Source organism: Gigantopelta aegis, chromosome 1 (assembly GCF_016097555.1).
Source record: "Gigantopelta aegis isolate Gae_Host chromosome 1, Gae_host_genome, whole genome shotgun sequence".
Lineage (NCBI taxonomy): Eukaryota > Metazoa > Mollusca > Gastropoda > Neomphalida > Peltospiridae > Gigantopelta > Gigantopelta aegis.
Window position 1 is genome coordinate 45,190,562 of NC_054699.1, and position 14,310 is coordinate 45,204,871.

The following is a 14,310-nucleotide window of genomic DNA, read 5'->3' on the forward strand; positions in this document are numbered from 1 at the left end:
GAGCCAGCCAAAGATTGATAGACCCGACCCAACCTGACGACTGGCAAACACTCACATGTAAATGAGACAGGTCGTCCCAGAAGTCCCTGTCCAATTGTGGACACCTTGATGCTGGAGACGTCAAACGCCTTCACGGTGAACGGACTTCCCTGAATCGGCATGTCCGCATACTCTATCACAGCCTGGTGGTCACCTGTTAACAGGAGCATGTCACTTTACCATTAAATCACCTGTTAACAGGAGCATGTCACTTTTCCATTAAATCACCTGTTAACAGGAGCATGTCACTTTTCCATTAAATCACCTGTTAACAGGAGCATGTCACTTTACCATTAAATCACCTGTTAACAGGAGCATGTCACTTTACCATTAAATCACCTGTTAACAGGAGCATGTCACTTTACCATTAAATCACCTGTTAACAGGAGCATGTCACTTTACCATTAAATCACCTGTTAACAGGAGCATGTCACTTTACCATTAAATCACCTGTTAACAGGAGCATGTCACTTTACCATTAAATCACATGTTAATAGGAGCATGTCACTTTACCATTAAATCACCTGTTAACAGGAGCATGTCACTTTACCATTAAATCACCTGTTAACAGGAGCATGTCACTTTACCATTAAATCACCTGTTAACAGGAGCATGTCACTTTACCATTAAATCACCTGTTAACAGGAGCATGTCACTTTACCATTAAATCACCTGTTAACAGGAGCATGTCACTTTACCATTAAATCACCTGTTAACAGGAGCATGTCACTTTACCATTAAATCACCTGTTAACAGGAGCATGTCACTTTACCATTAAATCACCTGTTAATAGGAGCATGTCACTTTACCATTAAATCACCTGTTAACAGGAGCATGTCACTTTTCCATTAAATCACCTGTTAACAGGAGCATGTCACTTTACCATTAAATCACCTGTTAACAGGAGCATGTCACTTTACCATTAAATCACATGTTAATAGGAGCATGTCACTTTACCATTAAATCACATGTTAACAGGAGCATGTCACTTTACCATTAAATCACCTGTTAACAGGAGCATGTCACTTTACCATTAAATCACCTGTTAATAGGAGCATGTCACTTTACCATTAAATCACCTGTTAACAGGAGCATGTCACTTTACCATTAAATCACCTGTTAACAGGAGCATGTCACTTTACCATTAAATCACCTGTTAACAGGAGCATGTCACTTTACCATTAAATCACCTGTTAACAGGAGCATGTCACTTTTCCATTAAATCACCTGTTAACAGGAGCATGTCACTTTTCCATTAAATCACCTGTTAACAGGAGCATGTCACTTTTCCATTAAATCACCTGTTAACAGGAGCATGTCACTTTTCCATTAAATCACCTGTTAACAGGAGCATGTCACTTTACCATTAAATCACATGTTAATAGGAGCATGTCACTTTACCATTAAATCACCTGTTAATAGGAGCATGTCACTTTACCATTAAATCACCTGTTAACAGGAGCATGTCACTTTACCATTAAATCACCTGTTAACAGGAGCATGTCACTTTTCCATTAAATCACCTGTTAACAGGAGCATGTCACTTTACCATTAAATCACATGTTAATAGGAGCAGGTCACTTTACCATTAAATCACCTGTTAATAGGAGCAGGTCACTATGTTAAATAGGATACTTTACCATTAAATCACATGTTAATAGGAGCATGTCACTTTACCATTAAATCACCTGTTAACAGGAGCATGTCACTTTTCCATTAAATCACCTGTTAACAGGAGCATGTCACTTTACCATTAAATCACCTGTTAATAGGAGCAGGTCACTTTTCCATTAAATCACCTGTTAACAGGAGCATGTCACTTTACCATTAAATCACCTGTTAATAGGAGCATGTCACTTTACCATTAAATCACCTGTTAACAGGAGCATGTCACTTTACCATTAAATCACCTGTTAACAGGAGCATGTCACTTTACCATTAAATCACCTGTTAATAGGAGCAGGTCACTATGTTAAATAGGATACTTTACCATTAAATCACATGTTAATAGGAACATGTCACTATGTTAAATAGGATACTTTACCATTAAATCACATGTTAATAGGAGCAGGTCACTATGTTAAATAGGATACTTTACCATTAAATCACATGTTAATAGGAACATGTCACTTTACCAGTATAAAACATATTAATTGGAAAATGTAATTTTACCAATATTAATTTTAAATCATATGCTAATTGGAAAATTTAAGTCTCAGCAATATTACATTTGTTCAATGAAAAATTAAATATTTACTAACACTAAACTTGTTAATTACAAAATGAAAGTTTACGGAACATGCTACTGACTTACTTGAAAAGTTGTAGATTTACATTCTTTAAATCATACAATAATTCGAACATTTTATCAACATAAATCACTGTTATTTAGAAAATACATGTATGCTGTTTGTAAATTTCTATCCTGATATTATTTTCTGTAGATGCATCCTGGCAAGAGATTTTCAAAGCTACAGGTATCTTAGCGTTACAAAATTGTAAAAATCATCGTAGGCCATGACATCACTAATAGCACATGATGATGGTTTTATGATTTCGTAGTTCGAAGATATGGATCGTGGACTATTCGCTTGTATGAAACTCACCTATTGATGTTGGCATCCATTCCACACGGAAACTATTATCTCCCTTGTCCTTAACTCGCACAGGAATCTCTCGGCCATCTGGGGCTGGAATCAATACATTCAGAACAGTAAGTAAAGTTAAAATTTGTTTTGTTTAACAACACCACTAGAGCACACTGATTTATTAATGTTAAATATTTGGTAATTTTGACATATAGTTTTACAGAGGAAACCGGCTACATTTTTCCATTAGTAGCAAGGGATCTTGTATATGCACTTTCCCACAAACAGGAAGGCACATATCATAGCTGATCAAAAAAAAAAGATGACGTTTGTTTTGTTTAACGACACTACTTGAGCACATTGATCTATTAATCATTGGCTATTGGATGTCAAATACTTGGTAATTTTGACATATAGTCTTAGAAAGGAAATCAGCTACATTTTTCCATTAGTAGCAAGGGATCTTTTATGAATCAATGAATGAGTAACGACACCCCAGCACAAAAATACGCATTAGCTATTGGGTGTCAAAAAAGGTAAGTATATGGAACTTGGGATCTTTTATATGCACCATCCCACAGACAGGATAGCATATACCATGGCCTTTGACATACCAGTCGTGGTGCACTGGCTAGAACGAAAGATAGCCGAATTGAACCCATCAATGGGGATTGATCCTACACTGCCCGTGCATCAGGCAAGTCTTTCACCACTGAGCTTCTGTCCCGCCCCTTGAAGCTGATCACATTCTGAAAAACACATGCATCGCACCACATCCAGCTTAATTGCTCTCACTGCAACTAATAGGTTTTTTTAGACACACCGCATATACATAGAGGATTCGTCACAAGTATTTGTTAATATTTTACATATTAAAAAACATGAGTAGTGAATTCTATTTATCCTATAAAACTTCTAAAATAACATTTTAATTTGTTTTTTTTAGTAAATCACAGTACTAAAGTCGCCGCCATCGATAATACGACGTCATCACGATTAGCACAGATTAGTTTGACGCCACGCATTTTAAACAAATCTTTGGAAACGTTACGCTCAGGTACACGGGTCTTGTTGGCTTGTAAGCAAATGACCCATCACCAGCAACACATTACCTAGAGACCTTGCAAATTTGCATACCATTATTAACCGGGTTAATAAAGTAAATTATCACATGGGTTTATGACATGGATATCATGGGTAAGTTATAGGATAAAACACTACATCTAATGGAAATGAGTCTTGATTTCCTGCCACTGAACTATACGACTCGCCTGATTTCACTGAATTTGTGTGTATTAAAGCCCCCACTTTAGTCACAAGTTCGACACTACAAGTTACTTAAGACTTTTTGCTAAGCTCATAGCTCACGTGTGCAGGCAATTTTTCACCTCGCATGGTTGTGAGGAAAATATCTATCGTGTTAGATTTTTTGGGCCACACGTGGCAAAAACCTCAGTGTGTGCAGGCTCTTGAGCTATCAGCTGACCTTGTTAAAAATATGTCCGCAATGGAGGACTGCAGAATTGAGAACGATGGTCTGCACATGCGCGGATATGGATATACATCCGACAAGGGAAGACAATTCTGCAGTGGAGGAGATGACTCAGGTTGTATAGCATAGTTGTTGTACTAGTACAGCAAGTTGAATAAGACTATCACCAACTGACCAATGAAAACACGAAAATTGCATCAGCATGACGTCACTGTGACAGTCGTAATGAAACTAGCTCAACACTTAGCTTATCATGTGCGGTGAAATTACTTAGCCCATCATGTGCGGTGAAATTACTTAGCCCATCATGTGCGGTGAAATTACTTAGCCCATCATGTGCGGTGAAATTGCTTAGCCCATCATGTGCGGTGAAATTGCTTAGCCCATCATGTGCGGTGAAATTGCTTAGCCCATCATGTGCGGTGAAATTGCTTAGCCCATCATGTGCGGTGAAATTGCTTTGAGCTAACAGCTGAGCAAACTGTCTCAAGTAACGTTTTGCTCAGCTCATCTGCAGTAGGCTGTAGATAAATATAGAAATAATACCAACCTGTGATTTTGATGCTCAAGTCAGTGAGGGCAGCCCCGGGGGTGTGTATGTTGAAGTGGGTCTGTCTGTGACATGGAACGAGACTCAGACCATCTCCACTGGCAGTTATCTGACTCGCATCCATAAAGTCTATCTGAAACGGACTGCCTGAAAAATACACACACAATGTGATAAAACTGATTTATAGGGTGTATTATCACCAAATCAAATCCCATAGACAACAATAGTAACATATGTGGTTAAAACTCCTATCTGTAGCATATGAATCAACATAAACACCACAGATATAGATGCTATCACCCGTCACCTTAAAGTGAATCAGATATAAATTGGGGTGAAGCTGCTCATTTCTGAGACAACGTGTAGCGTCTATGACTATCCTAGTTCCACACAAAGTTTGAGTACTTTTTTACAGGTACCCCCATACATGTTTCAAGCACAAAGCTACATGTACTTGACATACTTGACATGGTGGTACAAGATGAAATAAAATTGCAAACTATTTTTATTTACAACCAACACACTCACATTTATCACCAATGACAGGACTTGTGGTGTTCACTTCTCTATCAAAAGTTGGGTGCATCTTGAACTTTGACCCAGCTGGAAGTTATTTGGTTTAATACTACCTTGACACTTGATAGTCCTGGTACGTGGTGTCCATTGTATTTGATAGTCCACCCCCCCCCCCCCCCCCAACCCCATTACTGACATCTAGTGCAGACTTACCTGGTACATGGTGTCCATTGTATTTGATGGTGGCCCGGTGGGGAATGGCCTGTCTCCCTACAAAGGTCACCTCAAAGCGACCTCCCCCAATAGCCCGGGCCTGGTTGGGGATGTTCCGCCCATTAGCACTCACAGCAATTTCAAGAGTTCCCTCCCCTGCTGTGGAGGCATCAACTGAAAAGAAAATATTTAATATAAACAAAAGGTTAAATTTGTTGTTTAAAATGAAAGAAACAGAGAACATTGACATGACACTGCTTCCCCAGTCCTAGCTCCGACTGTGCGTGTAAAATAGGCTGTCATTTCGTAGTCTCCATCTAGTCGCTGTTGAAACATTTTGAGATGGCCCTTATTCATTTATGGATTGTCTGTTATTTCTTTTACATTCAGAAAAAATCATCTGCAAACTGTGTGAATCAGCGAAGCCGTTCTCACGTAAGTTTGCAGATGTTTTTTTGGTTCATACCCAGATGAACATAAAAGAAGTTAGAGACAATATTTATAATTAAATTTGAATCATACTTGCTAATAATAACACTAAAAGTTTATACTTTATTTTGAATTATTTTTGTTTCATAAACAATAACGCTCAATGACACAATTCGCCCATATAAAATGACATCAGATATGACCTTCCCTTGATGACTTAATTTTTACATTCATTGAGAATTTAACAAACTCCCATTGCTATGTCTGGACTTATGGGATGATGTTATATTGTAATGAATGTAACGGAAATTTAATTATCACAAAATAACAATAATAATATGGATAATAAAGAAATTATTACACTCGTGTGTGTGTCGTACTGATTGTATAAAACTTGTGTCAGAATTTATTAACAAGCTCCCATTGCCATGTCAGGACCAATGGGATGACATTGTAATGAATGTAATAGAAATTTAATTATCACAAAATAACAATAATAATATGGATAATAAAGAAATTATTACACTCGTGTGTGTGTCGTACTGATTTTATGAAACGTGTGTCAGGATTCATGTATTACCCTAGCTATCACTCAGGCAATACAAAACTCCTGACACTTGTTTCGTAAAATCCGTACAAGCTTGTATAATAATCCAGGCATCGAAATAAGTCAACAACAGTTGTTCAGGTTACCGGGAGGTTACTACATGTAAGAAAAGTCTAGAATGGTGTTTCATTCTCGACAAAAATTTCAACATAATGGTAGTTTTTTTTCCGAATGTAAACCTGGCAATGCATTCCAGACTTCCACGTTTCATTTTCTGGTAAGGAATTGCATCGATGTGCAATTGCAAGCAATAATAGTCATTCCGCATTTAAGCAGCATCCACTAGATGAATTTATTTCCGCATTTCGTTTTCTCGTACAAAATTGCACCGATGCTCGTGCACACTTGTGCAATTGCAAAGGAATTTCGGCAATCCGCGTTTTAAGCAGTACCCACTAGATAAATTTACTTCCTGATTTCGTTAGTCGTACCGATAACAGGAATTCAATTCTAACTTTCATATAGTTGTGGTAACCTATAGGTTACCAGGCTATATTTTGTGGTAACCTGTATATGGGTTACCAGACACAATGCTTATTTCGATGCTTGATTATTTCTATATACTTACCGATAAACTTGCAAGGTGTTCCAACAATGCCTTTTGGTATCTGTGACACCTTGACAAGACTGGGATCAAAACACTTCACCTTGAATGGACTTCCCTTGATAGGCACACCTGCCAAATTGGCTTGAACAGTGTAAGTTCCTTCAAAACAAAACAAACAAGACAATGTCAACAATATTCTATACTCATGTAAATTAAGAAACAGTGGGATTTTTTTTTTTTGGGGGGGGGGGGGGGGGGGAGGGGGGGTATATAAATATTTTGCCTCTATATCTTTTCAAAATATGGTTTTTCAATGAAATGTTTATTTTATGTTTTCAAGACCAAAAAAAAAATAGCTGAGGATACTGACAGAATTTCATCTGTCATACATCTAAGAAAAGATAGGTGGTTCAGAATGGTTGTGATATTTGGTGAATGTAAAAGTGCAGACCCAAGTTTTAACTCATGAAAATGGACACTAAGTTTAGATAATCTACAAACCTGTAATTTATTTGTTTAAATTCAGAACACATTGAAACAAGTCTGTAATGTTGACACGGTGAAAATACCCTTAAACGACTAGAACTTGGTAAAATACACTTAAAAATAGACGCACATGCGTTTTTAAAAGTATGAAAAATGCATTGAGTGATATTAAAAACACCAGGATGACCATAAGCACTTCTGATATACGGAAATGGATAATCTAAACAATAAAATGTAAGTAATGTATGATTTCAGCTATCAAAACCGGCTCTAATAGTGAAAAATATCCCTTAGAGTTTAAAAATTAAGGTCTGTCATTTAATGTTCCAGTATAATCCATTATTAGACAAAACTTAACATCTATGGTATTATGGCATTGAAGGCTTGGCTTTGTAAATGAAAATTTGAGCAGTCTGTGGAAGAAATAAGGTTTGTATTTAATTAGTAGACACCTCATGAGCCCTATAAATACGGTTTAATCTGGACGCCAAAAATTAATAGCAATTTGGCAAATTTTATCAGAAAATCTTCAGCCAAATTCAAGTAAAATTTAGCTAAACTGTATTTGTATAGCCATTTAAAAAACAAAATTCTGTTTTCGAATTAGCTTTTTGGTGAATTGTTATAATGACATATATTTGCCGAATTCAAGTTTAAATCACATCTGGAGATTTGGCAAAAGAGAAGCTTAAATAAATTAGTTCCGACCCGGACTATTTCTGCCACCTGGAGATGTGAACATAAACAAAAAAAATTGTTTTGTTTCACGACACCACTAGAGCACATTGATTAATTAATCATCGGCTATTGGATGTCAAACATTTAGTAATTTTTAATTATAAATTTAGAGAGAAAAACAGCTACATTTGTTAATTAGTAGCAAGGGATCTTTTATATGCATCATCCCACAGACAGGATAGCACATACCATGGCCTTTGATATACTAGTTGTAAATGCACTGCCTTACTATTACTATAATATAAAATTAAATGGCAGACCATTATGTGACTAAATCATGTAACGCAGGCTCTTAAATTGTATAAAGTGATTGTATTTTGGGCCAGAGGCCTTTTACTGAATAAACTGTCTGTCTGTCTATACTAGTCGTAGTACACTGGCTGGAAAAAGAAATAGCACAATGGGTCCATCACTGGGCTCAACATAACAATTACTTAAACAAGGTTATTTATATCAAATGAAATATACCTATTTCTCTAGGTGTGTATTCCACTGTATAGCCATGGGAACTGGTGCCAGAGATTCTTACTGGAATGTTTTGACCAGACGGTGCTGAAAAAAGCACATATACATCCGAAACTACATGTAAATAATCCATAGTTTTTTTCTTCATCATATACATATACATCCACATGCGATTTTATTAAAAAACACTTATATTTTACAATACAATAATTATACAGTAACATTTTCATTATAACTTAACATGTTTAAATATTATATGACATTTTGTATGGTATTTCAACTGTGAAAATTAAAAAAAAATTAAAAAATTATCCTCCCTTTTTTTTTTTTTAAATCTAATACATGTGATTTGGATAGAAACTAATTATTACAGCAAAGAAAAAAAATATATTATGCAATTATTGTTTTAATTCACCCCATCCCCCAGTCAAGTAGAAACTAAAAGTAAAAAGTATAAGAGCAAACCTTGATCCCGGAAAGCAGCCAGTTGATACATGCAGTCTACGCAGTTGTCATGGTCACCGACACCAACACAGAAAACATGCAACATGCAGCAATACGCCGGACTCTAACAAATGTTCAGCTGGTTAAATCATTCGAGCACCTGATTTAATATTAGCGGTCGGACATTTAGATACTTAATGGGATGCATATCTCGGGGATTAAACACAAAAACAATTTATCATGTGGAAAAATGTATGAATAAATGAATAAAAGTAAGAATGAATGAATGAATGAATGAATGAATGAATGTAAGAATGAAGGAATGAAGGAATGAAGGAAGTAAGAATTAATGAATGCAGGAATTAATGAATTAAAGTTAAAAAAAAATAATTAAAAATGGATGACGAGATGTGTGTATATATGCAATCTGGGACACAAAATGATTAATTGACTTTGGGATTTTATTCTGAACCCAAGCTCGTGATCATGTGTCTGATCATGACTCAGAATTTTACTCAGTCTAAACATACTTCATTTTGCTCTTACCGAGCCAATTACAAACTATCTGGTATCTTACTTGAGATGTATGCAACCAATTACAAACTATCTGGTATCTTACTTGAGATGTTATGCAACCAATTACAAACTATCTGGGGTCTTACTTGAGATGTTATGCAACCAATTACAAACTATCTGGTGTCTTACTTGAGATGTATGCAACCAATTACAAACTATCTGGTATCTTACTTGAGATGTATGCAACCAATTACAAACTATCTGGTGTCTTACTTGAGATGTATGCAACCAATTACAAACTATCTGGTATCTTACTTGAGATGTATGCAACCAATTACAAACTATCTGGTATCTTACTTGAGATGTTATGCAACCAATTACAAACTATCTGGGGTCTTACTGTTATGCAACCAATTACAAACTATCTGGGGTCTTACTTGAGATGTATGCAACCAATTACAAACTATCTGGTGTCTTACTTGAGATGTATGCAACCAATTACAAACTATCTGGTGTCTTACTTGAGATGTATGCAACCAATTACAAACTATCTGGTATCTTACTTGAGATGTATGCAACCAATTACAAACTATCTGGTATCTTACTTGAGATGTATGCAACCAAGCAATATGCTGGAAAATTAAGACATTTAGGAGATAGATCACCGGGAGTGGCAACTTGGACTTACTTTAAAACATTAATGTGAGGTCGGGTGTGGGATCGATCCCCATCAGTGGGCCCATTGGGCTATTGGTCATTCCAGCCAGTGCACCACGACTGGTATACCAAAGGCTGTGGTATGTGCTATCCTGTCTGTGGGATGATGCATATAAAAGACCCCTTGCTACTAATGGAAAAATGTAGCAGGTTTCCTCTCTAAGATTATTTGTCAAGCACATTGATATTAATCATCGGCTATTGGATGTCAAACATTTGGTAATTTTTACACAGTTTATGGTATACAAGCATGGGCCCCTAAAGGAAAATAGATTGCGGGTAAGTTTGTAGCTAAAAACCCGATAACCTGATAGTGATATAAATAAGGTGTAATATTATAAATAGTTGATACTGACCTTTGTAAGCTCCTCAGTACACTATCTAACAATGTTGGTTTCCGCATGCAACTTCATGTTGCAGTTTGTTAGAAAATAAACATCTCAAATTGCAAATATTAAAAGGGTATATACATCATTTTAGACAAAATTAACAACTAATAAATGGATGTACACGTGTAGTTGAACCAAACAGCTTACCTGCTATTCATGTAATGTCAGACACATAGAGACATACACAATGTATGCACAGAAAACAGGAAATAAACTAATGAATATGTGAAAAAGGGTATTTAATTGTCATAAAATTATTTTTGTCTGTTTATAAATTACATCTCACAAAATGGACTTCATAATTTTGTTTTAAAAATATATTTTACAATTAAAAATATTACTTTTAATATTTATTAATTCATTTTTATTATATTGTTTAAATTTTATTTATTGTGTTTCATTTAGTATTTTTCATCTACTTGTACATGTAGTTACATATACAACATGTATGGTTTTAATAAATCTAAATCAAGACATGCAGAACGTGTAATTCATTGTCTCAAACTGGGTCAAACAGCAAAGAAATTTGGCATTCTACCATCTTCAGTCAAGTGCTCCCAGTAACTTTTATCCAGTTAAATGTTAATATTAACATTTATTACTAAACTGTGGCATAACAGATAATAATCTAGGACAACTAACAGTAACACTAGAATTGGGCGTTTTGAAATTTGAGGTTCAGTATCGGTATTGGTATCAGTACGATATTTGGTATTGGCACAATACAGATACTGATGCTGATATTGAGCGGTATTGGCACAATACAGATACTGATGCTGATATTGAGCGGTATTTTCAGTATACTAGACTTAGCTTCTATTTCATCTAAATAAAATAAAATTCAATACACAAGGCTCTCGCCTGATTTATGCCCAACCCATTTTGTGTTTGTCAGACATATTGTTAAATTAAATGCTTTAACAAAGGGCAGTAAACATTTTTCAATACCGAAATTTCTTTATTTTGAAATTTGCTCAGTATGGTAAATCAGTAGTAGTGACATGATACCGATACTGAGCCTTATATATGGTATACCACCCAGGTCTAAGTATCACCAATCCTGGTCTTAACCAAACAAAAATCAGTAGTGACATGATACCGATACCGAGCAGTATATATGGTATACCGCCCAGGTCTAAGTATCACCAATCCTGGTCTTAACCAAACAAAAATTGGTAGTGACACAATAGCGATATTAAGCAGTATATTCGGTATATACTGCCCAGTTCTATGTAATACCAATCCTGGTCTTAACCAAACAAAAATCAGTAGTGACATGATACCGATACCGAGCGGTATATATGGTATACCGCCCAGTTCTATGTAACACCAATCCTGGTCTTAACCAAACAAAAATCGGTAGTGACACAATAGCGATATTAAGCAGTATATATACGGTATATACTGCCCAGTTCTATGTAACACCAATCCTGGTCTTAACCAAACAAAAATCAGTAGTGACACGATAGCGATATTGAGCAGTATACACAGTATAATGCCCAGCACTAAGTGACACTTATCCTGGTGTTAACCATTTTAAAATAGTTTCTAGAAAAGGTTGTTCCCAAGCTGAATGTGTCCTACAAACAAAAGATTGTATTCTCAACAGTTATAGACTAAATATTGAAACGTTTGCATTAAAATAAACTTGTAACCAAAATATGTCATTTTAAACTGTCACATATTAGCAAGTAGTCCACTGTAAAGATGAACATTAAGATGAACACATAAACACACACATAGACACACAGAAGACAGGGGCATCGGAAGTGGTACAGCCAGTACGGCCATGGCCATACCACTTTTTGGGCCAGAAACGTTTTTTTTTTATCTCTTCCTATGGCACCTGCATAGTATAGATCTCATCATATACATTGCTTTCATGGCCGTACTAACTTTTAATTGCTTCCGACGCTCCTGGAAGAAAACTATTTACCAATACACCATCATAACAGTCATACGAAGACCATACCAACAAGCAAAAACAAAACCCCAGACAAACAACATGACACCATATAGCAAAATCATTTTATTTCCGAACAGTTGGGGGAAAAAATATATATGTAAGCAACTGAATCATTAATAAACAGAACTGCATACAACAGTCAAGCCTGAATATAACGGTCACCCTAATAAATGACAAGTGTCCTTTGTGAGCAGGTTTTTATTATATAGAGTTCAAATATGAAAAGAAAGGAATGCTTGTTCAACAATACTTCAACTATCGATTTAACATGTCTAATTGTGACACTTCATTTAAGAGAAAAGAAACCTACTGTTATCACAAAGGATACAGCAGTAAGACCAGCGGCAAGGCATCTTTTATATGTACTTTCACACAAACAGGACAGCACATACCACAGAATGTAATATTTTCCAATCATAAAGAGTAAACCAAAACATTTGAAAGTAAGGCAGTTGTAAATTGTCCTAACTTGTCATTATAAAGGGTGTCCTTTATAGCAGGTAGAACTGATAAAAATGGACATCAATATTAAAGTATTTTCAATTTATGCAAATGATGTAAGTAATGTTTAAAAAGAACATTACATTAATAAACAAAAATGTTATTCTTAACAGAAATATTTTCACTTTTTACCAGTACATTTTTTAAAGTAATAGTAATAATTTATTTATTTTAATGTGAAAAATTGCATTGTAACACATACAAAAATATACATCTGATTCAATTCTCCAGTGCTCTGCTTCTTATTGCTCATGTTTCACCTGTATTTTTCCATATGTTCCCTTTATTCCCCCATTTTAAATATATTTCTTCATGTTACATCATATTTTTACACATATTTCCCCTGTTTCACCTGTGGGCTTAACAATGTGTCATACCTATTGTTAAGATTTACATGTCATCACAAGTTTCACCTATTGTTTTACAGGTATTTCCTATATTTCACCCCGTTTCACCTGTGGGCTTGAAAATACCTGTCATTAAGACTTACACAGTGATGACATGTTTCACCTTTGACAATACCTGTCCTCGTTAAGACTTACACGTGATGACGCAGTCGGCGGCCGAGTCCATCTCATAGGCAACACTCGTCTTGATGAGGAACTCAGTCTCCTGCTCCACCTGCTGCAGTGTTCGCAGCTCGACAACCTCGGCCGATGGGTCAATCACATTACAGGTCATCGGGGAGCCTGAAACACACAAAACAACATGTCAATCAGGTCATCGGAAAGCCTGAAACACATAAAACTGTGCTGATCACATTGCAGGTCATCGGAGAGCCTGAAACACACAAAACATGTTGATCAGGTCACAGAGCCTGAAACACAAAAAACAATGTGTAGATCACATTGCATGTCATCAGGGAGCCTGAAACAAACAAAACAACATGTCAATCAGGTCATCGGAAAGCCTGAAACAATTAAAACAACATGTCGATCGGGTCATTGGAAAGCCTGAAACACATAAAACAACGTGTCGATCAGGTCATCGGAAAGCCTGAAACACATAAAACAACATGTTAATCAGGTCATCGGAAAGCCTGAAACACATAAAACAACATGTTGATCAGGTCATCGGAAAGCCTGAAACACATAAAACAACATGTCG

The 14,310-nt window shown here is 35.9% G+C and overlaps 1 protein-coding gene across 2 annotated transcripts in view; it reads right to left on the reverse strand.

Moving 5' to 3' along the window:
• LOC121375756 (filamin-C-like) overlaps window positions 1–14,310 on the reverse strand; it is a 193,102-nt gene that overhangs the window by 93,088 nt on the left and 85,704 nt on the right. The window contains exons 13-18 of one of the 2 annotated variants that reach the window (XM_041503373.1): window positions 8,674–8,757; window positions 7,003–7,140; window positions 5,399–5,572; window positions 4,670–4,816; window positions 2,646–2,729; window positions 56–193 (exon numbers count right to left, since the gene is read on the reverse strand). In XM_041503373.1, coding sequence (XP_041359307.1) covers window positions 56–193; window positions 2,646–2,729; window positions 4,670–4,816; window positions 5,399–5,572; window positions 7,003–7,140; window positions 8,674–8,757 — 765 coding nt within the window. Of the gene's footprint in view, window positions 1–55; window positions 194–2,645; window positions 2,730–4,669; window positions 4,817–5,398; window positions 5,573–7,002; window positions 7,141–8,673; window positions 8,758–13,745; window positions 13,893–14,310 lie in introns of both variants that reach the window. The other variant, XM_041503381.1, reaches the window with a different exon arrangement.